General features: G+C 44.1%; 2 protein-coding genes across 8 annotated transcripts in view; both read left to right on the top strand.

Moving 5' to 3' along the window:
• The window catches only part of LOC139267356 (uncharacterized), a 177,815-nt gene extending 174,271 nt beyond the window's left edge, over positions 1-3,544 (top strand). For all 4 annotated transcript variants that reach the window (XM_070885560.1, XM_070885561.1, XM_070885562.1 and 1 more), the window contains one exon: positions 1,082-3,544. In XM_070885560.1, coding sequence (XP_070741661.1) covers positions 1,082-1,314 — 233 coding nt within the window. In that variant the 3' untranslated portion in view covers positions 1,315-3,544. The remainder of the gene's footprint in view (positions 1-1,081) is intronic.
• The window catches only part of cfap206 (cilia and flagella associated protein 206), a 97,389-nt gene continuing 72,731 nt past the window's right edge, over positions 2,757-27,414 (top strand). For 2 of the 4 annotated variants that reach the window (XM_070885568.1, XM_070885564.1), the window contains exons 1-5: positions 9,036-9,109; positions 9,215-9,329; positions 17,621-17,704; positions 22,931-23,021; positions 25,114-25,302. In XM_070885568.1, coding sequence (XP_070741669.1) covers positions 9,222-9,329; positions 17,621-17,704; positions 22,931-23,021; positions 25,114-25,302 — 472 coding nt within the window. In that variant the 5' untranslated portion in view covers positions 9,036-9,109; positions 9,215-9,221. Of the gene's footprint in view, positions 2,770-9,035; positions 9,110-9,214; positions 9,330-17,620; positions 17,705-22,930; positions 23,022-25,113; positions 25,303-27,414 lie in introns of those variants that run through there. The other 2 variants (XM_070885565.1, XM_070885567.1) reach the window with 2 other exon arrangements.

The raw sequence follows: 27,414 nt of genomic DNA, 5'->3' as shown, positions 1-27,414 counted from the left end.
TATATTGTGGGGGGGAGTTGAGTATGATTTGTATGATTGCAAGTTGTTGCTGCTATTGTTAAAGGCAGTCTATCATTAAATTTGTCGAGATGTTGAGGAAATGCAGAAATTACTCCATATTCTATGTTTCCAATTTTTGATCCAACTTTTTAAAAAATGCAAATATAAAAAATTGACACACTCAGCTTTATTAAGCTGATAACTTGTTGTGTGAGGTGATTGCAGTTGAAAGAATAATTGTTCTTCATTTATTTTACCCATTGCAGACTTTAGGCTCGGTCAGTTAGACAACAGGGAAAATCATGATATAAAAGCAAAATACTGCAGCTGCTGGAAATCTGAAATTAAAAACAAAAAATGCTGGAAATACTCAGCAGGTCAGGCAGCATCTGTGAGTTCAGATCGATGACCTTTTGTCTGAGCTGGACAAAGTTAGAGATGTAGTAGGTTTTAAGCAGGTGCAGAGGCAGGGAAAGGGAGGAAAGAATAAAAGGGAAGGTCTGTGATAGGATGGAAGGCAGGAGTAAATGACAAAAGGGATGATGGTGCGAGGCAAAAGGAGATGGTAAGGGGACAAGTAAAGAAACAAAAGATTGGTCGAGAGGAGGTGTAAATGGGAATAATCACCAGCAGCTGCCGTCCAAAAAAAATGGAGGGAAATCATAAAGAAGGATTCCTTCTAAGAGCTATTCTCACTGTAGCCTGATGATTGATCCATACGATCTGCCTTCCCCCCCCCCCCCCCATCTCATTCTGTGTAAGAGTTGTGGCCTTCAATGAATCCTCTGTGTTTTTCCAAGTGTCAGTATTAGCCATAACAATGCAATTCGAAGAAGTTTGCAATGCTTTTTTCCATTGGGGTACGTGATGAGTTTTCAAATGAGTAACTGAGCCAAGTAGGCCCAGAAAGATTCCAGGTTCCGTGCCCAGATAGCTGATTTCAGTCAAGATCTCAGTAAATACATTATCAGGTTGCGGGGATGGGGGGGGGAGGAGAAAATTGGTTAAGGAGAATAAACTATGCTTAAAATGAAATTGTTGCAAAAAAAAGACATTCTAAATTTGTTTAATTTCTTAAAAGGTGGAAACACAATGTTGACTGGATTACCAGCGAGAGTACAAAAGGAAATCTCTTCCATGGTGCCTCTGGACCTGTCAAAATATGTACACATTGCAAGCCCAGCAAATCGGGACTTCACAGTGTGGAGTGGAGGTGCTGCCCTCACGAGTTCGTCTGCCTTTGAGAGTGCCTGGATCAGCCGAGAAGAATATCATGAATTTGGTCCAAACATTGTTCATAGGAAGTGTTTTTAAATTAGAACTCCTGGACTGAGCATTGTAAGGGTTTCTTTTATTGATCTTAAATACAGTAATTATTTAATCAGTGTTAAATGAAAGCAATATTCCAAAATAAGATCTATACTTACTTACAGCTGGTAACTTTTTTTCCAACTATGCTTCTATTTAGTTGGTGTTTTGACCAGAACCATAATTTCCCACCTAGTCCCTGTTTGCTGGGGGAGGCACAGGCCTTGACATTTCAATGCTTGAAGTTTCAAAGTTCGTTTCAGTAAGTTCTGTTCCCATCCCTGCTGCATATTGTGGCTGGAAGAAAAATTATTTTGCTGCATCCCAGTGCTGAACATTCAAGCACTAACCTCAATGGCACAGAGTGGGAGGATGCAGGTAAAAGTTTGGATCTCTTGCTATGTTATTTTGTACTTTTGGGGGTGCGGGGAGAGGGGGTTAGATGTTGAGTTGGAGCTGTTGACAGGGAGGAAGGAGGTGGAAGCAGAGGAATATTAAATAGGGTAGTCCAGCTTGGGCTACGTTGGAAGGCTGCTTGAACGCAGGCTACTCATCGGCCCTCTCGAAAGGGAAAAGGAGAGGCTTGAGTCATCTGAACTAAAGAATTTTGATAACTTGGAGAGAAAAATTAGCAATTTAAAAAAAAGAGAAAAAGATTAGAACAATCTGTATCTATATTCAAAGACATGTTTTCTACACTCAGCATCGCACAAGACTTTTTGTTTACATAAATACACAGAGAACACCCTCTTGTCATTAAAATTTCCCCCAGATTCTGAAGAATATTTTAAACAACTTTAAAATGTCTCTGCCCTGGGTGTATGTCAGTATCTGAGACACAATCACTGACTATTTTGGGTGCATTGAGGCAGAGTGCCTTGATTCTAGATCTGTGCAAAATAGTGGTTCTATTTTGGAGGCCAGTCATAAGTGAACACGTTAAAAAAAAACATAGTTAAAGTAGAAATTGGATGTTTTATTGATATTTAAGATCTGGGATAATGTCATCATAGGGCCTTTTATGGAGAATTCACTTGATGAAATACTTAATTGGTATAAACTGCTCTGAAACTTTGTACTGTAATAAATTTGTTACTTTATAACCTTATTCTAATAGCTACTTCTAATAGCAACATGCCTTAGACAGAAAGACAGCTAGGTTTTAGCAATGTATTGTTATGTGCCATTAATGGGGTGAGATTCAGTGCTCCTTTGGAAAGAATTAGAAGCTGCAATGTGAACGCTGCAATGATCAGCATTTTTGGGAGCTGCTTTTTATTACAATTCTTGTTTGAACATTTCAACATTTTTTGCTTTTATATCAGTATTACTATTAAATCCTGATAAATGTGAATCGAATTTGCCAAGAGATCTGCTTGAAACAGAACCCCTGTATAACAGAGATGTGTTTTCTCAAACTCTAGCCTACTGCTGTGATTATCACTATCTTCAAAGAACAAGGTAACTCTGAGGGAAATGCAATCAATGGGAACCAGTTATCTGCCAATCACATCCATCTCTTTATCTTCTTAAATATAATAGTCTGATACATGGCTTATATCACACCAAGTGTGACATATACTTAGTAGACAAAGTGTGTCACACTTTTCCGATTGGCTTAAATAACTATTACCTGTTTAGTTGACCATGCTAACTTGCTCAAATATTTGGCAGATAGGAAAAGCTACCTAATCATGAACGGGAAACTCGCACAAATCTAGCCAATTGAATTACTCATTTTTTCCTGGGAATCGGGAACAAGGAACTGCCTCAAAATGAACAATCAAATTCTTCAACCATTTTATTTCAAGCTTCTTTTAGCTGTTACTTTCCTATCTTATTCAGGTTGGTATATATGGCAAAATAAATAGCATAAGAAATGCAAAGAATTACTAAGTTCTGAAAATAAATCCCTAAACATGCCTATAAATTAGTCATTTGATGTTAGAAATGTTTGCAAGAAGATTACCCTGCACAGGCATGGCCCTCTCGGTTCAAATTTCTAGAGTTTCAAATTTTATCTGGAGCTAGCATTTCCAACCCCTGTTGACAAATTGTGAGTGAGTGAGAGATGCATCTTGGAGGGTTTGTCATTTTACCTTGCTCCCTCATACTCATCTCATAGGCAGTCCCTCGGAATCGAGGAAGACTTGCTTCCACTCCTGAAGTGAGTTCTTTGGTGGCTGAACAGTCCAATACGAGAACCACAGACTCTGTCACAGGTGGGACAGATAGTTGTTGAGGGAAGGGGTGGGTGGGACTGGTTCGCTGCACGCTCTTTCCGCTGTCTGCGCTTGATTTCTGCACGCTTTCGACGTTGAGACTCGTGCTCAGCGCCCTCTCGGATACACTTCCTCCACTTAAGGCGGTCTTGGGCCAGGGACTCCCAGGTGTCAGTGGGCATGTTACACTTTATCAGGGAGGCTTTGAGGGTGTCCTTGTAGCGTTTCCGCTGCCCACCTTTGGCTTGTTTGCCATGAAGGAGCTCTGAGTAGAGCACTTGCTTTGGGAGTCTCATGTCTGGCATGCGGGCTATGTAGCCTGCCCAACGGAGCTGATCGAGTGTGGTCAGTGCTTCAATGCTGGGGATGTTAGCCTGAGTGAGTTCGCTAATGTTGGTGCGCCTGTCCTCCCAGGGGATTTGTAGGATCTTGCGGAGACATCGTTGGTGATATTTCTCCAGCAACTTGAGGTGTCTACTATACATGGTCCATGCTCCTGTGGACCCAACAATACATGCCACATGACAACACTTCTCCCGACTCCTCCCAGTGGCAACCCACTGCACAATCTCCCAATTTCAATTCTTCAGTTACTCTTTCACCTGCAAGGTGGACAATATGTCCCCACTCATTGCTGTCCCCACTCATCTCCAATGCGAAGCACCTATCTTGCTGGGCTTTAGCAAAGACTGGACATAGAAATTGAGTAGATTAGTAAAGGAACATGCGAAAGAGCCATATAGAGACAGTACGGGAAAAGGAAGGTAGGACAGTCTGATAGATACAAATTAAAAAAAATGTGAGAACTATACACAAAGAAGTTATCCCTTGTGTCTTGGCCAATATTCCTCAATCAACATCACTAAAACAGATTATCTGGTCATTATCACATTGTTTTTTGTGGGAGCTTTCTGTGTGAAAATTGGCTGCCGTGTTTCCTACATCACTACACTTCAAAAAGTACCTCATTGGCTGTAAAGCACTTGGGAAAATCCCGATGTCATGAAAGGCACTGTATAAGTGCAAGTTTTATTTAGAGGGAAAGAAGCACAGAAAGTTACAGGAATAGATTTTATTTGTCCAGGAACAATATACAAGAGATCAACTTTTTTAATACGCCCTGTCGTAAAACAGCATATTCTCCAACTAAACAATGCCACAGGAGGTCTGCTAGTACCTACTATAATACACACATGGATGTGATTGGCAGGAAAACAACTACCATTAATATTACTTATTTGTAGAGTTAAATATACTTTTCACTTTGTGTTTATCATAATTTCAAAATCACAGTATTGCTGATGGCTTATTTTCTTGAGGTATTACATTATTTTATTATGTTGGATTACTTGCACAAAAACGTATTACTTGCTGGTGAACAAAGCATGAGGAACAGAACCTTGCTTTTGTCTTCTCAAAATTGTGAAATCTAAAACTACAATATTCTGAAATGATATGGCTGAAGTATTATTATACAATGTACAAACTTACCTTTTGTTCTAAATAAATGTATTTTTAAAGTTAAACGTCAATTTTAGTGAGACCTGTGAGGATTCCTTGCTGCAATGTCCATCTGGGAAGATGCATATAAAGTTTCCTTGAGACTGAGCTACAGAATTATCCCTTGCACCTCAGGGAGGTGAGGTAAACAAAAAGCTGTCAGAAGTCTCTTTGTTGTTTCCTGAAGTTTTTTTTTCTTCAGATTTTTGCATTTATTTTAAATATGCTAACACTCACAGTAAGTCAAATGATGTGCTTTTTTTAATGCCTGGATTTCCAATATGTGCTCCATGCTGTGAAAAAAAATTAACCTTGTATTCAGCTTTGATTGAGTCCTCCTAGATCCCAATTTGCCCCTCTAAGGTAGGTGGCACAGCTCCAGAGTAGTGAAAAAATGATCGAGTATTAGGCAAAAGAAAATATGGAGAGAGAATCAGCATGGGATCGAGAGAGGGAGAGAGAGCTAAACTGGGTCTTACTTTTAAATCTGCTGCTACCTGCAAGTCTCGCAGCTCGTTCTGTGTCTGAGGGAGGGAGGGAAACTTCTCTGATCCATTCCAGTGGTGGTGGGGAGAGGTTCGACCCAAGAAGCTGTCAATAAAAGTTCTTACCCTTTGATATGTTTGACCAGTTCTGGTTGCCTTAGCTAAATCCTCCACTATGCAAATTGATGGAATAGAGCTTTGGGTGTTACAATGGAATGAAATGCTTCAGATTGTACATAACCACTGCCCCTTTGTTTACTAGTTAACACTTCAAATCATCAAGATTGCTCGCAATCTTGGAAATTAACCAGTTATAAGTTGTACCTAACATTATAGCCATACAGGTTTTTTTTAAATCAGCTCATATGCTACAGGCAAAATCCAAATTGCCACAACCTCTTCAAGAGCTGTGGCCACAGCTAATCATGGATCAAACCTGCCTCCTCACAACTCATTTCCGTGTATAAGTAACGTGTGCAGTTTTGATAAGAGTAGATAGGGAGAGACTGTTTCCACTTGCAGTTGGGTCGGTAACCAGAGGACACAGATTTAAGATAATTGGCAACAAATCCAGGCTTGCTAACACTCATGCCTCCACATTGGGTACATTTCACCTTATTTTTGCTTGGCACATCTCTACCTCCAGCTTAGTAAAGGCTGACAAACGTTTAAAATTCACTGAGTCTTCATAAAGGCTGAGACAAGTAGGGAGATACTCTGCTCTAATGTGTCAATGGTACATGCATCCTGGGCATGGACAGCTGATCATGAATGCCAAAAATGCATCAGAGGTGCGATGCCCAGTAATTTCTGACCAGGCAGCACCAGGGGACTTAAAGGTACTTTGCTGCATGAGCCTCACTAAACATCTGAAAAGTAGGCAAATTAAGTCAGGACTGCCCTTTCCTGCTTTTGAAATGGTTGCACCCAAAATATGACATCACCATTTTGCGCCTGTGTAAACACAGGTTCACTTTCAAACTGACTTCCTTTCCTTCAAATGTATGCAAGTGAATACTGGAGGTGGAATTCCTTTTTGCCTGTTTGCTTTATTTTGCTGCACTTTTTTTTCGCCATTTTCTGCTGATTTGATTTTTTTTTTCCCCCACCACCAAGTGTGTTGTCCCTAAATGGAAACAACCCCACTGGATAGAATGGATATTCCTTGGGGAATGCTTCTTGCTTAATGTTTTCTCCCATGCCCTCATTATTATCAGAGGGACCTCTACCTGCAACTGAGGCAGGTTGCACATTATCGAAGATGTTTCAAGTTTCTGTCTGCCTTGGATATTGTCTGGGGACAGCGATGTTAGTTACTTCAGTAAGTGGTCAAAGCATCTTGCAATTGGAGTGTACTCCTACTGCTCAATATCTTAATTGTACAATAGCATAATCCAGAGTGTAATAATAGGATCCTACTCTGAATTGAACTGGACGTTGTGTCTTTCACACGTCCCCTCCTGTACACTTCTCCAATCTTTTCAATGGGGAGAATCACTTGATGAAGCAAGGCTAGATACAAATCATTCAGCTTTATTTCACCAACAGGAAAGTAACAGTCAAAACAAATTCCATTTACCTCACTCACTTGATAATAAACCATGTGCCCTGTCCATTTCATGAACTGATTTACTTGATTTTGGCGTTGGCTTTCATTGAATTGCATATTATATAGGATATACAGCACAGAAAAAGGCTATTCAGCCCAACCAGTCCATGCTGGTGTTTATACTCCACTCGAGCCTCCTCCCATCTTTCCTCATCTAACTCTTATCAGTATAACCCTCTATTCCCTTCTCCCGCTTATCTAGCTTCCCCTTAAATGCATCTATACTATTTGCCTCAACTACTCCCTGTGGTAGTGAGTTCCACATTCTCACCACTGTTTGGGTAAAGAAGTTTCTTCCGAATTCCCTATTTGATTTCTTGGTTACTATCTTATATTGATGGCCTCGAGTTATGCTCTTCCATACAAGCAGAAAAACTCTCTCTGTCTACTCTATCAAAACCTTCCATAATTTTAAAGACTTCTATTAGGTCACCCCTCAACCTTCTCTTTTCAAAAGAAAAGAGACCCAGCCAGTTCATCCTTTCCTGATAGGTATAGCCTCCCAGTTCTGGTATCACCTTGTAAATCTCTCCAGCGCCTCTATTACACTTTTGTTTATGTCCCTGAATTGGGGTATTCGTCTGAAAAAAAATGTGCGGGGCATGATTCGCCTCCACTGGGCAGTAACGCGGTATTAGTGAGGTCTGGGGCTTTCTTCTTTTAAAGGGAGGGTCGCTTTCCTGGAGCCCACTAAACCACCAGAGTGGGTGCTGGGTAGCATGCTAGCGGTTGTGCCGACTGCAAAGTTGGACGACAAAAAATGATGGTGACTGTGGCGCAAGGTCCTCCCCTTTAAGGGCAGCTGGGGCATCGCCCCACGTCAATCTCTCATCTTGCAGGGCAATTTCCCTCGGTGTGTAAAAGGGTCGGTGCGAAACAATAAGGGATAGACACACATGGCGATCACACCATCGCCGCCTGCGCCCCCTCCCGGGGCAAAAAGTAAGGCACGCAGTACAAACTCGTCTTTGACCATGGCATCCTGGGGGCAACTCCAGGCAGGTTGCTTCCACTGCCCGCCCCAGGGCGATAAATCATTAGCGCCCCATTAGTGCCTATAAAAATGGGCAATTTCAGCCCCTAGGTGGTTTCTTCTCTTCCGCACCCCTCACCAAGGCAAATGATAACATCTCAAATTTATTTTGAAGCTTTATAAAGGCTGAAATTACATCTTTCCCACTTACCTTGATAGATTTTTGTTAAGCAAGGTTATTAAGGGTTATGGAAGTAAGGTGGGTAGATGGAGTTAAGATACTAGGCGAATGGCAGAACAAGCTCAAGGGGCTGAATGGCCTACGCCTCTTCCTATGTTCCTACCTTCAAGTGTGCACATTTCTATCATTTGGAACTGCTGTCCAGATTCTTCCATCCACAATTTTGGTCTCTGCACGAGGCCAAAAATGTAGTCAGATATGACCTATTCAATGAGCTAACCACATAGAAATGGAGGGCGGGCAGCCAGTTCACTGCACTGTTGACTAGCTTTACTCAAGCCACTAACAAGTCTCCCGCTGGCTCCCCCATCTGCAGCCCTTTAAATTTGAGCTGCAAGCCAGATTGGCCGAATCTCGCAGTGAGTTTGTTTTTGGCAGAGCTGCGCTGGGAGTTGCAGGCTAACTAAACGTCAGCAGCAGGCAGTCAGTCTGCAGCACTGCCAGCCTGCCATTGTAAGCACATTGCCACGACTGCATCATTGGCGCGTATTCGCTCTATAAGCCCCCGAGTGTGCGATCAAGTGCAGTGCGGAGAACACAAAACAACCAAATGCACAGCACTGAAGGTCAATGGAAACAGTTTTAAATGGAAACTTTCGCTTCTGAGTTGGTGACGCTGTGCGTCAGAACGCACGTCGCCCAATCAGCGCGGCCGGCCGGCCGGCGTCCATCGCCAGGGTAACCAAACAGTTACATTGGACAACATCGGGCGGCGGGCACAGCCGGAGAATAACCAGCAGTAAAACTGCACCGAGTGAAGCGGGAACAAGGGTCTGTTTATAAAACCAGGCACTGGGCTGACCAGACCAGTATCTCCAATTGTGTGTCCTCCTCCTACTGTTTTAATGTTAATCCTTTTTTGTCTTTTGTTTTAAGCTGCAGAATGGCATACAGCCAGGCTGAATGTGTTATCAAGAACATCATTCGGGAAATAGCCCAGGAATGCGCTGATAGGGGACACTCCATCTCTGAGACACTTGTAGCCTTCATGGTGAGTGCAGCGAGACCATCACATTCGGATGTGTGTGTGCCCCGCCCAGTTTGAATTAGTGTTCATTGCAGCAAGTTTTGTTTATTGTGTTCAACAGCAACATAAATCAAACTTTCTTATCAAAAGAAAATATAATAGTGAAATTGGTGTATGCTGGTATCATAGAATCATAGAAATTTACAGCACGGAAGGAGACCATTTCGGCCCATCGTGTCCGCACCGGCCGACCAAGAGGCTAACCAGCTCTTGGTCCATAGCCCTGGAGGTTATGGCACTTCAAGTGCATATCCAGGTACTTTTTAAATGTGGTGAGGGTTTCTGCCTCTACCACCCTTTCAAGCAGTGAATTCCAGACCCCCACCACCCTCTGGGTGAAGAAATTTCTCCTCAAATCCCCTCTAAACCTCCCCCCAATTATTTTAAATATATGCCCCCTGGTTGTTGACCTCTCTGCTAAGGGAAATAGGTCCTTCCTATCCACCCTATCTAGGCATCTCATAATTTTATACACCTCAATAAGGTCTCCCCTCGGCCTTCTCTGTTCCAAAGAAAACAGACCAAGCCTATCCAATCTTTCCTAAAATTCTCCAGTTCAGGCAACATCATAAATCTCCTCTGTACCCTCTCTAGTGCAATCATATCTTTCCTGTAATGTGGTGACCAGAACTGCACACAGTACTCTTGCTGTGGCCTAACTAGTGTTTTATACAGTTCAAGCATAACCTCACTGCTCTTGTATTCTGTGCCTCAGCTAATAAAGGCAAGTATTCTATATGCCTTCTTAACCACCTTATCTACCTGGCCTGCTATTTTTAGAGATCTGCAGACATGCACTCCAAGGTAGCACAGCCTTATTACCCCCCATCCTCCAATCAACTGTCACAAAATGTGACATGTAGCAAATTGAGCAACAAAAACTTACAATCACAAAGCACCATTAATGTAGTGTTCCAAGGCACTTTATAAGGAAAATGACGAACTCCATTGCCTGATTTTCCACCTGCAACAAAATCAGGCTCTTTAAATGTCAACATGCCTGGTTGGCAGAGGAAAGACTGAGATTAATTGTTGTGCACGGTAACTACCTTTGCTGAGATTAGATTTCTACATTGAAACTAGGCCACCAAGCCATCTTGGGGAGCTGTATTTGTAATTTTAAAACCAACTACGTACTGTGTGTTTGTAGAAGAAAATTACGGAAATAAGAATATAAGAACATGATAAATAGGAGCTGGAATAGGCCATTTGGCCCCTCGAGCCTGCTCCGCCATTCAATAAGATCATGGCTGATCATCTACCTCAACTCATGGACTCAGCTCCACTTCCCTGCTCGCTCCCCATAAACTTTTACTCCCTTATTGCTCCAAAATCTGTCTATTTCCGCCTTAAATATATTCAATGACTCCGCCTCCACAGCTCTCTGGAGCAGAGAATTCCATAGATTTACAACCCTCTGAGAGAAGAATTTCCTCCTCATTTCAGTTTTAAATGGGCGGTCCCTTATTCTGAGACCATGCCCCCTAGTTTTAGTTTCACCTATGAGTGGAAATATCCTCTCTGCATCCACCTTGTTGAGCCCCCTCATTATCTTATAAGTTTCAATAAGATCACCTCTCCTTCTGAACTCCAATGTGTATAGGTCTAACGTACTCAACCCCCTCATTTCTGGAATCAACCTGGTGAACCTTCTCTGAACAGCATCCAATGGAAGTATATCCTTCCTTAAATACAGAGACCAAAACTGTACGCAGTACTCCAGGTGTGACCTCACCAATACCCTGTACAGTTGTAGCAGGACTTCTCTGCTTTTATACTCTATCCCCTTGCAATAAAGGCCAACATTCCATTTGCCTTCCTGATTACTTGCTGTACCTGCATACTAACCTTTTGTGTTTCATGCACAAGGACCCCCCAGGTCCCTCTGTACTGCAACATTTTGCAATTTTTCTCCATTTAAATTATAATTTGCTTTTCTATTATTTCTGCCAAAGTGGAAAACCTCACATTTTCCCACATTATACTCCACCTGCTAGATTTTTGCCCACTCACTTAGCCTGTCTATATCCCTTTGCAGATTTTTTGTGTCCTCCTCACAATTTGCTTTCCCACCCATCTTTGTATCATCAGCAAACTTGGCTACATTACACTCGGTCTCTTCATCCAAGTCATTAATATAGATTGTAAATAGTTGAGGACCCAGCACCGATCCCTGCGGCACCCCACTAGTCCCATTTATCCCGACTCTCTGTTTTCTGTTATTTAACCAATCCTCTATCCATACAAATATTATCCCCAACCCTGTGAGCTTTTATCTTGTGCAGTAACCTCTTATGTGCCACCTTATCAAATGTCTTCTGGAAATCCAAATACACCACACCCACTGGTTCCCGCTTATCCATCCTGCTCGTTACATCCTCAAAGAACTCAAACAAATTTGTCAAACGTGATTTCCCTTTCATAAAACCATGCTGACTCTGCTTGATTGAATCATGCTTTTCCAAATGTCCCGCTACTGCTTCCTTAATAATGGATTCCAGCATTTTCCCAATGACAGATGTTAGGCTAACTGATCTATAGTTTCCTGCTTTTTGTCTGCCTTCTTTTTTAAATAGGGGCGTTATATTTGCGGTTTTCCAATCTGCTGGGACCGCCCCAGAATCCACAGAATTTTGGTAGATTACAACCAATGCATCCACTATCTCTGCAGCCACTTCTCTTAAGACCCTAGAATGTAAGCCATCAGGTCCAGGGGAATTGTCCGTCTTTAGTCCCATTATTTTACCTAGTACTACTTCATTAGTGATAGTGATTGTATTAAGTTCCTCCCTACCTATAGCCCCTTGATTATCCACTTGTCATGTATGTACATCCTGTTTGTAGCCACCAGGTGACGTCATTTTTGGAGGCCACTGAGCAGCATGCACATGGTGCTGCTCAGGTATGAAAGGCCAGCCACTTTGAGAGTCAGGCACTTTGGACCTAAATAAAGCAGAACCAAGGTTGTACTTTGCTTAGTTAAACAGTGCTCAGTTTGTACCTTTATTGCATACATAACATTTGGCGACGGGAATACAAGAACCTTTGTTTACAAAATGAGCACAATTGGATTTTTAGAGCGATTTGTGAAGGGAGAAGATTGGGAAGATCTTGTGAGCTGTTTGAACCAATTCTTCGTGGCCAACAAAATGAAGGGGGTCGACGATGCAGATCGGTGCCGGGCTGTGTTCCTCACTGTGTGCGCTTCAAAGATCTACAGTCTGATTAAAAAAATCTACTCATGTCTCGTGATCCAACAGAGAAAACATACGAGGAGTTGTGTACATTGGTACGGGAGCACCTCAAGCCAGACGACGGTATCATCATCTCGAGATACAGGTTTTATACACATATTCGATCAGAGGGCCAGAGCTCGGCGGAATTCGTTGCCAACCTGAGACGTCTAGCAGGACCGTGCAAGTTCGGGACGGTGTTGGGAGACATGCTGCGGGACTTCTTTGTTATCGGTATCAACCACAAGGTGATCCTGCGTAAACTTCTGGAGGGCCATCCAGATCGCTCAATCATGTATGACGACGGACAGGAGTCTAAAGCAAATAGCAGTGAAGAACCAAACCTCGGCAAGTAGTGTAAATGCGATTAATTCGGCGTTCGCCAGAGCGGCACATGGCAGGGCCTATCTGGCGGCGTTCGCGAAACTTGTGGCTGCCCAAAGTCCACCAGCGGGAATGTATCCGACTTCTTGTTGGCGTTGTGGGGGAAATCATCGGCACCAGAAGTGCCGATTTAAGCAATATAGTTGCAAAGGCTGTCTGAGAGTGGGGCATCTCCAGCGCAAGTGTCCAAGATAAACAAGCGAGCTGTGACACACCACGTGGAGGATGAGAGTCAGACTAGCGCGGATCTGGATACGCAATCCGAGATGCCAGAGGAGGAAGTGTATGGACTGTATTCCTTCATAAGCAAGAGTAAACCAATTTTGATTAATGTGAAATTTAACGGGATACCGGTATCGATGGAACTGGACATGGGGGCGAGTCAATCGATCATGAACGAGAGGGCATTTAATAAGCTGCGGGATACTAAGACTGTGAGGTCCAGGCTGAGCCCTGTTAATGCCAAGCTGCGCATGTACACCAAAGAACTGATAAAGGTGATTGGCAATGCACAAATTAATGTGTCATATAACGGTGTGGTTCACGAGTTACCGCAGTGGATTGTTCCAGGCAATGGCCCAACACTGCTCGGCAGGAGCTGGTTGCAGAAAATCAGATGCGACTGGAACGACATAAAGGCGTTGTCATCGGAGGAAGATACATGTGCCCAAGTATTGAGCAAGTTCCTCTCGCTGTTCGAACCGAGTATCGGCAACTTCACAGGAGCCAAGGTGCAGATCCACATGGACTCAGATGCAAGACCCGTCCATCATAAAGCTCGGGCAGTTCCGTATATGGTGAGGGAGAAGGTCGAAATTGAACTGGACAGACTCCAGTGTGAAGGGACCATATCACCGGTCGAATTTAATGAATGGGCCAGCCCCATTGTTCCTGTGCTGAAAAGTGATGGCACAGTCAGAATCTGTGGAGACTACAAGGCTACGATCAACAGGGTTTCGAAACAAGATCAGTACCCATTACCGAAGGCTGATGACTTGTTTGTGACGCTAGCCGGAGGGAAGTCATTCACAAAAGTGGACTTGACGTCGCCCTATATGACACAGGAGTTGGCCGAGACATCGAAGAGACTTGTGTGCATTAACACGCACAAAGGACTGTTTATTTATCACAGGTGCCTTTTCGGAATTCACTCGGCTACAGCAATATTCCAGAGGAATATGGAAAGTCTACTGAAGTCAGTTCCCAGAACCGTCGTGTTTCAAGATGACATCCTGATCACCAGTCGTGACTCCAAGGAACATCTGAACAACCTGGAAGAGGTTCTACTGTGTTTGGACAGAGTGGGACTCAGACTAAAACACTCGAAGTGCGTCTTCACGGCACCGGAGGTCGAATTCCTTGGGAGGAAAATCGCCGCTGATAACATCAGACCTACTGACGTGAAAACCAAGGCCATCAAGAATGTACCCAAGCCGCAGAATGTGACAGAGCTGCGTTCGTTCCTGGGTATACTCAACTACTTTGGTAACTTCCCACCTAAATTGAGCACCTTACTAGAACCACTGCACGTGCTATTGAGAAAAGGCGACAACTGGGTGGGGGCTCATCGCAAGACAGAGCTTTTGAGAAATCCACCAATCTGCTTTGCTTGAACAATCTGCTGGTACATTATGACCCATGTAAACGTTTAGTTTTAGCCTGTGACGCTTCGTCATAAGGAATTGGTTGCGTACTCCAACAAGCCAATGAGTCGGGGAAACTTCAAGCTGTCGCGTATGCATCCAAAAGTTTGTCTAAAGCGGAAAGAGCCTAGAAAAGAAGCTTTAGCGTGTGTGTACGGTGTTAAAAAGATGCATCAATACCTGTTTGGTCTGAGGTTCGAATTAGAGACTGATCAGAAACCGCTCATTTCATTGTTTTCCGAGAGCAACGGTATCAATACCAACGCTTCATCCCGCATCCAAAGGTGGGCGCTGACATTATCTGCCTATGATTATGTCATTCACCAGAGACCTGGCAGAGAGAATTGTGCCGATGCTTTGAGCCGGTTGCCATTGCCCACACCGGAGGTGGAAACGTCACAACCGGCAGATCTAATGTTAATCATGGATACTTTCGAGCGTGAAGGAACCCCTGTCACGGCTCAACAAGTTAAGACCTGGAGCAGATTTTATCGGTGGTAAAGGGTTGCATCCTCAAAGGGGATTGGTCTGCCATACCTAAGCAAATGTGCGAGGAGGCCAAACCGTACATACGTCGCAAGGACGAACTGTCTATTCAAGCAGATTGCATATTGTGGGGCAATCGCGTTGTAATGCCCAAGAAAGGGAGAGAGAACTTTGTGCGTGAGTTACACAGTACACATCCTTGTATAGTGATGATGTAGGCCATCACCAGGTCCCATGTATGGTGGCCAGGAATTGATTCTGAGCTGGAAGCATGCATGCATCGTTGCAACACTTGCATACAGCTCAGCAAAGCACCAGCGGAATCGCTGCTGCGTCTGTGGTCATGGCCATCCAAACCTTGGTCCAGGATCCATGTAAACTTTGCAGGTCCCTTCCTGGGCAAGATGTTTTTAGTGGTGGTGGATGCTTATTCGAAGTGGATAGAATGCATAATCATGTCATCCAGCACGTCCACGGCAACCATAGAGAATCTCAATATCATGTTCGCGACACATGGTCTGCCTGACATAGTGGTGAGCGACAATGGGTCGTACTTCACCAGTCAGGAGTTTCAGGAATTTGTGAAACTTAATGGCATAAAACATGTAAGGTCAGCACCGTTCAAGCCTGCGTCCAACGGGCAAGCTGACCGTGTAGTACAAATTATCAAGCAAAGCATGAGGAGAGTAACCCAAGGGTCACTGCAGACCCGCTTGTCCTGCATACTGCTGAGTTACAGGACAAGACTCCACATACTCACAGGGGTCTCGCCTGCTGAACTCATGATGAAAAGAGGTCTTAAGACTAAGCTATCTTTGGTATACCCGGATTTAAATAATCATGTTGAATACAGAAGACAAAGTCAACAAGGGTACCATGATCGCGCAACTGTGTCACGTGAGATTTCTGTTAATGACCCTGTATATGTGTTGAACTATGGTTAGGGTGCCAAATGGATCACTGGTACTGTCATAGCCAAGAGTATTCGTTATAAAGCTCAAGAATGGACAATCTTGCAGGAAATACATGGATCAGACAAAGCTGAGGCACACAGTCAAGCCAGAACAGTCAGATGAAGAAACCATCGACGACCAACCAACCTACCAACAGTCTTCAGAGAACTCGAGGGTCATCAGTGAATCCGGAATTTCCATCACGGTCCTGTTCAATAAAAATGGACTTGCAATTCTTGACATGGCCACTGCCACCCCCAACTAGTCAGTCATCCAGCCATCAGCCACAACAGACTCCGCACATTCACCCAAGGCTGGAATCGAACTGAGACGGTCAAACCGGGAGTGTAAAGCACCAGACCGTCTCAACCTGTGAAAGACTGTGATAAGATCTCAGAGAGGGGTATTGTCATGTATGTACATTCTATTTGGAGCCACCAGGTGGGGTCATTGTTGGAGGCCACTGAGCAGCACGCACATGGTGCTGCTCAGGTATAAAAGGCCAGCCACTTTGAGAGTCAGGCATTTTGGGCCTAAGTAAAGCAGAGCTAAGGTCGTACCTTGCTTAGTTAAAACAGTACTCAGTTTGAACCTTTATTGCATACATAACACCACAATTGGGATTTTTTTAGTGTCTTCTACCGTGAAGACCGATACAAAATATTTGTTCAACGTTCTGCCATTTCCCTGTTCTCCATTATTAATTCCCCAGTCTCATCCTCCAAAGGACCAACATTTACTTTAGCTATTCTTTTCCCTTTTACGTACCTGTAGAAACTCTTACTTTCTGTTGTTATATTTCGTGCTAGTTTACTTTCATAATCTATCTTCCCTCTCAATCATTTTTTAGTCGTTCTCTGCTGGCTTTTAAAAAATTCTCAATCCTCTGGCCTCCCACTGGTCTTGGCCACATTGTATGCCTTTGTTTTCAGTTTGATACCTTCCCTTATTTCCTTAGTTAGCCACGTAGTTATCCCTTCTTTTACAGTCTTTCCTTCTCATTGAAATATATTTTTGTTGCGAGTTATGAAATATCTCCTTCAATGTCTGCCAGTGGTCATCAACCATCCCATTCTTTAGTTTAGTTTCCCAGTCCACTTAAGCCAACTCTGCCCTCATACCTTTTTGTAGTCTCCTTTATTTAAGCTTAGGACCCTGGTTTGAGAACCGACTTTCTCACCCTCCAACTGAATTTGAAATTTAACCATATTATGGTCACTCATTCCTAGAGGATCTTTTCCTGTGAGATCATTTATTAATCCTGCCTCATTACACAGTACTAGATCTAAGATAGCCTGCTCCCTGGTTGGTTCCGCAATGCTCCTGAATTCCTAATATCTACTCCTGGCAGGCAAATCTGTCCAGTGGGAGCACGGAAGATGAACATTTTCCTCAGTGAGTGTGTTTTTCTCAAAGTTATGTACCTTTATTTATATTGTTTTACTAAGTAGCCTGCTGGCTCTTTAAAAGCTAATATATAGGGGAATCTTGTACAATGTAAATAAGACATAGAATGGAAAATAACTTAAAAATTAAATGATTTTGTTTTCAAACAGGTTAAAGCTGTTGTTCTGGATCCAAGATATGAGTTCAATGTGGATAGAACCCTCACAAAGACTGATGTTCACAAGCTCATCACGGTAAGTATTGATACGTTCTAACATTGCCTGTGTGAAGATTAACAGGGATCAGTATTTTTCCCACTTTGGTTTTATGCCTTTTCGTGTTCTCTCCCAAATAGAATCATAGAATGGTTACAGCATGAAAGGAGGCCATTCGGCCTGTCGAGCTCGCACCAGCTCTCTGCAAGAACACTTCAGTTAGTCCCACTCCCCCATCCTTTCCCCGTAGCCCTGCAATTTTTTTTTTCCTTCAGGTACTTATCCAACTCCCTCGTGTCAGCTGTGGCTCAGTGGGTAGCTCACTCACCTCTGAGTCAGAAGCTTGTGGGTTCAAATCCCACTCCAGGGACTTGAGCACATAAATCATGGCTGACACTCCAGTGCAGTGCTGAGGGAGTCAGAGTTGCTGTCTTTCAGATGAGATGTTAAATCGAGGCCCTGTCTGCTCTCTCAGGTGTACATAAAAGATCCCACGGCACTATTTCGAAGAGCAGGGGAGTTATCCCCAGTGTTCTGGCCAATATTTATCCTTCAATCAACATAACAAAAAAACAGTTTATCTGGTCATTATCACATTGCTGCTTGTGGGAGCTTGCTGTGCACAAATTGGCTGCCGTGTTTCCCACATTACAATGGTGACTACACTCCGAAAGTACTTCATTGGCTGTAAAGCGCTTTGAGGCATTCGGTGGTCATGAAAGGCGCTATATGAATGTAAGTCTTTTTCTTTTTTTTGAAAGCCGTAATTAAATCTGCCTTCACCACCCTTTCAGGTAGTGCATTCCAGATCCTAACCACTCGCTGCGTATAAAAAAAAAAATTCTTATGTTGCCTTTGGTTCTTTTGCCAATCACCTTAAATCTGTGTCCTCTGGTTCTTGACCCTTCTGCCAATGGGAACAGTTTCTCTCTGTCTACTCTGTCCAGACCCCTCATGATTTTGAACACCGCTATCAAATCTCCTCTCACTTCTCTGCTCTAAGGAGAACAACCCCAGCTTCTCCAGACTATCCATGTAACTGAAGTCCCTCAACCCTGGAATCCTTCATGTAAATCTTTTTCTGTGCCCTCTCTAAGGCCTTCCTAAACTGGACACAATACTCGAGTTGAGGTCAAACCAGTGTTTTATACAGGTTCATCATAACTTCCACTCTTTTGTATTCTATACCTCTATTCATGAAGCCCAGAATCCCTTAAGCTTTTTTAACTGCTCTCTCAACCTGCCCTGCCACCTCAATGATTTGTACACGTATACCCCTATGTCTCTCTGTTCATGCACCCCCATTAGGATTGTACCCTTTAGTTTATTGGTAACTCATGCTGTGTTATAGTCCCATCTCCTTCATACATCATTCAAGTGACCATTTTTCATGTGAGCTTAAGCACATCTATTCAACTATAGGAGCTATCACAGCTGACCCAAAACATGTCCTTTCCCATTATTCACATGCATTCCAGCTCCAGTCGAGATCACTAGTTAGTCAGCATAAATGAGACCCACATCAAGATCAATTTTAGTATTTCGACTATTGCCTTTGTAGAATTCAGCTAACTGAATGCAGACTCGGAATGGAGCTGACCTAATTCATATTGCTCATCATAGGCGGTCCCTCGAAACGAGGATGACTTGCTTCCACGCCAAAAAAAGGATGAGTTCATTGGTGTTTCAATGAAGGATCCGAACTACATCCTGAAGGGTGGAAGATGCCTGTGCGTGGATTTTTTTAACGTGTGGTGACCGTTGCACACCAGCTTGACAGAGCTATTGCTCAGTACAGCACAATGCAGTGCGTTTACTAACCAAGCAGTAGGAGAGTTGAAAATAGTTAAATAAGTTAATCTTTAATAGTTTTTCTTTTAAGGGGGATTGCGTTGATTCTCTTTAAGTATTTGAAAAATGTAGTTTGCCGCAACCTTTATATATGTTTTGTGAAATATAAAGGAGACCCATGGGTTACAACTTGGTTAAAACACCAGCGGTCATAAATACACAAGTGTATGTCATTGAGAGGAATGAATGGTTGTACTGTCCGACCTCTCGGAGGTCATTTTAACTTAACCCGCTGGGCAGCAACAGGGCATGTTCAGCTCAGCTGCATTGAAGTCGGTGGAGAGTAAAAATCGGGCTGGGTGTAAAACGGGTTTGGGTTAAAATGATCCTCCAGCTTTTCTGTTTCAGCTGTTTTAACTGCCTGGATTTGCGGATTGCTTCCCAATTGGTTCAAAAATGTTGGGGCCGAAATTGTCCCCCGATGGAAAAAGTGGTGCACTCGCCGTTTGTTTCGATTTTCCTCCGCCCCAATCCATGGGGCGGAGACTCGAGTGACATTCAGCTCTTTGTTTATTTTTTTCCTTGGGGCGGTGTTGCTGTCGGCAGCGGGGCAGAAGTGCCCTTGCATCGGAGCGGCCGTCGTTTATACTCATCATCGCCACGCTGATGACGTCAGCGCAACGGGACATCCTGCGTCACGCTGACATGTCAAATGTCCCTCCCCTTCAGTTAAAGGAGAGGGCCACTGCGAGCTCTGCAGCCACATTAATGACACCCACTGGGCCACCAGGGAGGGTTTCGGCCGGGCTAGCAGCCCGGTACCCAAGAGGGGGTGCCAGGCTGCCTGTTGGCGGCCCGGCTGCACCCGTGGCCACCGGAGTCGGCCGACAATTAAAATAAAATGGCGGCCACGGCAGAGCACCCTCACCTTTAAGGGCAGACGCACCATCCAAGCACACATAGCTTCTTGCAGGGGAAAGCTGTCAGTGGCACTGACCGGCAGTTTCCCACTCGGGACGGAAAGGGGATTGCCGCCGGTCGGAAGAGGGTCTGCACGTGCCCGACGGGGTGGCTACACGGGCGGCATGGTGACAATCACCGCAGGCAAAAAGATGGAGGACAATTTATTAAATGTCGGGGACACCGCGCCGACTAGACGGTGAGTCCTTAACGACACGTGGCCACCTCTTTGAGGCAGTCGCGGCTCTTATAGAAAGGGGCAATTTTGGCCCCGCTGTTTTTCATTGTCCATTTAGATCCATTTAAACCAATCAGGAAGCAGCCATTTCTAATCCTCTAGCAAAAGCTGTCAGTGGCACCGACTGGCGACGGGGCTACTCCCGCGGGGCAACACCAGGAAAGGGGCAATTTCGCAAAGGGGTCCCCGCCAGTCAGTAAGGATTCGGTGCGTGCCTGCCGCGACGGAAAAACGGGCAGAGCGTACCCAGACACCGCTCCAAAGCTGAGCAAGGGCAATTTCCAAAATGGCGGCCCCTCCGCTGAGAGTCAGCGGCCATTCCGTGCTGCTCCATGGCCGCCGCTTTCTGGCAGCCAGTGGCCTTATCGCAAGGGGCAATTTTGGCCCCTTGAACTGCTCGCCCAAGTCGTCCCTTGCAGACAAAGTATAAGAGGTGACAAATTCAGATTATGAGGATCTGCCGCGATTACTAGATGTTGCTGCGCAGCCCGCAGTGGGTGTGATTACATATATACACACACATTACTTGGCTGCATTAAATGGAAGGATTCATTTAGGGATGAACGCGAATGAATGTTTAGAGTTGTTAGTGGAAAGTGTACCATGCTGCCCTGTGGGTATTCATGGTAAGCATTATAAATAATGCAAGACAGTATGAGTCGGAGGTAACTACACCACTGAATTAATATAAGGTAATTATTGGCTATTTTACCTGGGCTACTCTGGTGATCACTAATACTTTTCCAGTACTGCTGCCAAATCTGCTGAATAGTGCCTTGCACTCTCTTCAAGGGCAACCTCTTCCCTTTCACCCTGAGCAGCTTTTGGGGTTCAGGAGCAGTCAGTCCTGAAGAGTGCCCTTCCCTTTTCTGGTGCACTACTTCCAATAACATTTCCGTTACCTCGGGAGCCTTTTATCAACAAGGGCAGACATTGACGACGAGATTCAACACTGCCGCCAGTGCACCAGTGCAGCCTTCAGCCGCCTGAGAAAAAGAGTGTTCGAAGACCAGGCCCTTAAAACTGCCACCAAGCTTATGGCCTACAAGGTTGTAGTAATACCCGCCCTCCTGTGTGGCTCAGAAACATGGACCATGTACAGTAGACACCTCAAGTCGCTGGAGAAATACCACCAACGATGTCGCCACAAGATCCTACAAATCCCCTGGGAGGACAGACACACCAACATTAGCGTCTTCGACCAGGCCAACATCCCCAGCATTGACCACACTTGACCACGCTGGGCAGGCCACATAGTCCGCATGCCAGACACGAGACTCCCAAAGCAAGCGCTCTATTCAGAACTCCTTCATGGCAAACGAGCCAAAGGTGGGCAGAGGAAACGTTACACCCTCAAAGCCTCCCTGATAAAGTGCAACATCCCCACTGACACCCGGGAGTCCCTGGCCAAAGACCGCCCTAAGTGGAGGAAGTGCATCCGGGAGGGCGCTGAGCACCTCGAGTCTCATCGCCGAGAGCATGCAGAAATCAAGCGCGGGCAGCAGAAAGAGCGTGCGGCAAACCAGTCCCACCCACCCCTTCCCTCAACGACTGTCTGTCCCACTTGTGACAGGGACTGTGGTTCTCGTATTGGACTGTACAGCCACCCAAGGACTCATTTTAAGAGTGGAAGCTAGTCTTCCTCGATTCCGAGGGACTGCCTATGATGATGATGATGATGATGATGATTCACTACTTCCAATAACATTTCTATTAACCTACCAGAAAACTGGATCATGCTGTGGTGAGCACAGGTAGAAACAGACATTTCCAGATGATCTTCTTTCTCTATGCAGTGGAATGACAAAAACAAACTGAGCCTTTCAATTGCTGCAAGCTGTTGAGGCCTTGCACACCAGTTCTCATTTTACACAGGGAGCTCGCTATAACCAGGCGGATCTAGAAATTCAGGAAGGGTCTGCACACTTAGCAGTTGTCAAATTCTGTTTGGTAATCACTGCTTGTGACTTTTTACTACGTTAAAGGCGCTACATAAACGCACGTTGTTGTGCACATGCTAGTTGTGCACAACCCAATTGTAAAATCTGAACTCGCGTGTCCAGGTATTTTATCGGGTCAAAACTTTCACAGTTGAGTCCATAGGGTCAATTTTCCACTGCATGCTCCTAGCATCTTGCCTCGTCCGCAGGGAGCACATATCAAGAAATTAAAGGTGCCGCCTGCGATTTATTTTTCAGCCCAAATTGATTTTTCAATATCACTTCTTTTTTTCAATGTTATTTTTTAACAAGACTTCACCAACATTTATTTTCTAGATTTGTGTGGAGAGATTGCTTGAAACAGAACGGCCGTCTCTTGACACAATCAAGATGCAAGTTTACTTTGATCTGAACTACACAAGTAGAGGTCAGTTTCCCGATTTATCTTTTTGAGGAAAACACTATCAAATTCTGAGGATGGATAGGTATCAATAAGCATGAACACAATTTTTGTGTTTTTTTCTATATGTCGGTGATTTAAGTTCTCCCAATCCTAGCCAGCATTCACGCCAAAGGTCAAACATGATGAAAAGGAATGTACTCCCCATCTCCTGTAGCTGTTTCAGAAGGTACCTTTCAAACACCAGTCCAGTTACTTAGAGACCGCAATATCCTTATCTCTAAGCAGTACTCAGCAGTTCAAGCAGCATTCCTGGAAAAACAGCATTGAACGTATCAAGTCATTGGCCTTTCCCCAAGAGAATTGTTCCCTTCAATTGAGCCCCCATAAACCCATGTTCAGACAATCCCTTATACAGGCTGTTCTTCAGAGATAGTAAGAAAATGCTGAACCAATAACATTCTCTGTCTGGACGGAGGTCTGTACCTCTCTGAAAATCCGTTGGCGCATAACAATCCTTTCTCCTTTCCCCAATCTGGCAGAATGGGCGAGCTCCCAGAGGCATTTAGTGCAGTAAGGTTCCAAACCTGGGATGAAAAGGGCATCACCAGACTGTGGAACCATAGAGGTTTACAGCACAGAAGGAGCCATTCATCCCATCGATTTTGGGCTCTTTGCTGGAGCAATCCAAAATTAATCCCAGTGTCCCTTTCTCTTCCCCTAGCCATCTATAATCCTCTGCTTCAACTTTTTATCCAGGCTTCCCTTCAAAGATGCAATAGTTTCTCAACCACTCCCTGTGACAAAGTATAAATAATATTCTCTTAACATCTTTTCTCACTCTCTTACTGATAACCTCTTATTAATGACCCCCCGCCCCCGCACCAGTTAAAGGAAGTTGCCTTTCCTTATTCACTCTTTCAAAAGCCTACATAATTTTTAAAACCTCAAAAGGGGTTGGGAGGGTTCAGGTGGAAATTATAGCCTAAAGATAAGAAAGTGGAGGAAGAGCAAAGGTCAGAGTACAAAAAGAGATAAAGATAATCTAAATACTCCGGGAATAGAAAAGTTTATAGGAACTAATAACAAAGTACCTGTTAAAAATGAAGCAGGAGTGATTTTTTAAAAAAAAGAATAAAGATTATATAAAATTTGCCTGTATGTACAGAGTATCAGCAACAATGTGTGACCAGTCAAAATTTGTGGGAAGTACTCCATCAGTTCATATAGGCAAGGTGGGGACAGTTACCCAAATATATACAAGAATGCACATAGCATCACAAATAAAACAAATTCAGCTTAAAGTATACAACATAGTAAACATTACAGAGCGATTGGGAAAGGAGGAGGAGTAACAATATTAATCACAAAACAACTTGCATTTTTATAGCCCCTTTAATGTAGTTAAACATCACAAGGTGCTTCACAAACAAAATCTGACACTACGCCACATAAGGACATCAGGACAGATGACCAGAAGCTTAGTCAAAGAGGTAGGTTTTAAGGAGTGTCTTAAAGGAGGAAGGAGAGGTAGAGAGGTTGAGAGGCTTGGGTGGGAATTCTAGAGAATAGAGCCCAGGCACCTGGCGACACGGCCACCAATGGTAGAGCGATGAAAATCGGGGATGCAGAAGAGGTCAGAATTGGAGGCGCACAGATACCTCGGAGGGTTGTAAGGCTGGAGGAGGTTACAGAGATAGGGAGGTGCGAGCCACAGAGGGATTTTAAAACAAGGATGAGAATTTTAAAATAGAGACATTGCTGGACCTGGAGCCAATGTAGGTCAGCAAACCTGTGGGACTTAGTGCAAGTTAGGATACCGGCAGCAGAGTTTTGAATGAGCTCAAGTTTATGGAGGGTGGAAGATGGGTGGCCGGGCAGGAAAGCATTGGAATAGTCAAGTCTAGAGGTAACAAAGGCATGGATGAGGATTTCAACAACAGCTGGGCGGAGACTGGCAATGTTACGGAGGTGAAAGTGGCGGTCTTCGTGATGGTCAGAAGCTTATTTCAGGATCAAATAGGATGCCAAGGCTGCGAACGGTCTGGTTCAATCTCAGAACTATGATTTATGGATTTCTAAATTGGTAATATGCTGTTTCCATTACCTCGCCGTACAGCGGAATTCCTCGCCGAGCACCGCTGTGTCTTGGATTCGAGGCTGGCCCCTGTGTGCAGAGAAATCACAGATAGTCGTGCGAGGAAACGAGATGAATTGGAATGTCTTTATCGTAAAGTCGTCAGCTATGTGCTGCTCCATTCGGGCCTTGGATCCCCCACCGAAATAGGTGTAGTGAGAGAGGCAACTGGTAGGTGATTGGTTTCTTTTCACATTTTAGCATATAATGACCACAACATAAACGTGCACTTGTAAAACCCTTAAATGGAATAAACCATCCCCAAAGCACTCCGTAGGAGTGAAAGCTGATACTGAGCCATGTGTTGTGGGAGGTGACCTAAAGCGTGGCCAAAGAGGTAAATTTTGAAAGGAGCAGGAGAGATAGAAGGCAGAAGGGTTTAGGGAGAGCATCCCGAAGTTTGGACCAAGATGGATGAAGGCATTAGAAGCAAAGGCACAGAGAAGGAAGAATGCAAGGGAGACCAAAGTCAAAGGAATGGAAACTGTGCACTGATGTATAGGTCTGGAGGAGGTTTCAGTGGTAGGGGATGGTGAGGTCATTGCAGCACTTGTAGATGAAGATAAGGATTGTGATATGATGCATTGAGGGATGGGGAGCCAATGGATAGGGAAGATAAAACGGTCATGGCTAGTTTAGGATAGGAAGATTTTTAAATTAGTTATTCATGCAGTCGTGGAGCTTGCGGGACTGATGAGGAGAACATTGGAATATTAAAACCTGGAGATGATGAAAGAGGGTTGAGGGTTTCAGCACTAGCATAAGTGAGGTAGGGTTAAGGATGAGTTGATGTTGGTGATGAGCAATCTGAGATCTTGGGGATGGATGAGATGTGAGCTTTGAAGCTCCTCTCTGGGCCAAACAGGACACGAAGGTTGTGTGTGCACTGCTGGGTTCAGGCCAAGCAAGCAGTTGAGGACCAAGATGGCCTAAAGTGTGGAGAGTTGAACAGAATGGCATGATGTTGATGCTAAACTGGAGCAAGTTCTTGCTTCTTCGTGACTTGATGTCTGTCCGCATGGCCAATAGTTTCTCTCCATGCTGGTCCTGAAGTCAAGGGTGGATTGGAGAAATAAAGCTGGATTTGGTCAACATATGTGAAAATTGACCCCATGCCATCAAGGAGTAACATGTCGATGAGAAAAAGAAGAACGTCAAGTTTTGTGAGGAAGAGGACTTTGCCAAAGCTATGGTAAACAAGGAGGTTGCTGGAATACTGGATGAGATAAAAATATATAAAGAGGAGGCTAATGCTAATTAAAGTGTATAAATCATTTGGTCTGGATGGGATGCATCTTAAGTTGCTGCGAGAAGTAAGGATAGAAATTGCAGAGGTGTAATCTACAATGTTCCTATCCTCCTTTGATATGGGGTGGTGCCAAAGGACTGCAGGGTTGTAAATGTTACACCTTTGTTTAAAAAAGGGGGAAAAGGATAAACCTGGCAATTACAGTCAGTTTAACATCAGTGGTAGGGAAGCTTTTAGAAACAATAATCCGGGAGAAAATTAACAGCCACTTGGACAAGCATGGACTAATAACGGAGAGCCAGCAGGGAATTGTTAAGGGCAAATTGTGTTTGACTAACTTGATTGAGTTTTTTGATAAGGTGACAGAGAGGATGGATGAGGGCAATGCAGTTGATACGTATATGGGCTTCAAAAGGCGTTTGATAACAAGTCCAACATGTGGTACTTTATCAAAATTGAAGCCAGTGGTATAAAAGGGGCAGTAGCAGCATGGATACAAATTTGGCTAAGGGATAGAAAACAGGGTTGTGGTGAATGGCTGTTTTTCAGACTGGAGGGAGGTATACAGTGATGTACCCCAAGGTTCAGTAGTAGGACCACTGCTGCTTTTGATATACATTAATGATTTGGACTTGGATGTACAGGGCACAATTTCAAAATTTGCAGATGACACAAAACTTGGAGGTGTAGTAGAAAGAAAGACTTGCATTTATATAGCGCTTTTAACGATCACCGGATGTCTCAAAGTGCTTTACAGCCAATGAAGTACTTTTGAAGTAACAGTGAGGAAGATAGTAATAAACTTCAAGAAGACATGGTGGAATGGGTGGACACATGGCAGATGAAATTCAACGCAGAGAAGAGTGAGGTGATAAATTTTGGTAAGAAGAATGAGGAGAGACAATACACACTAAATGGTACAAATTTAAAGTGGGCAAGAACAGAGAGACCTAGGGATGCTTGTGCACAAATCTGTGTTGGTGGCAGGACAGGTTAATAAAGCCTATGGGATCTTGGAGTTTATAAATGGAGGC

The sequence above is a fragment of the Pristiophorus japonicus genome, chromosome 7, assembly GCF_044704955.1.
Source record: "Pristiophorus japonicus isolate sPriJap1 chromosome 7, sPriJap1.hap1, whole genome shotgun sequence".
In the NCBI taxonomy this organism is placed as follows: domain Eukaryota; kingdom Metazoa; phylum Chordata; class Chondrichthyes; family Pristiophoridae; genus Pristiophorus; species Pristiophorus japonicus.
Note: the sequence above shows the minus strand (reverse complement) of the source record. Positions and strands in the feature narration are given on the sequence as shown.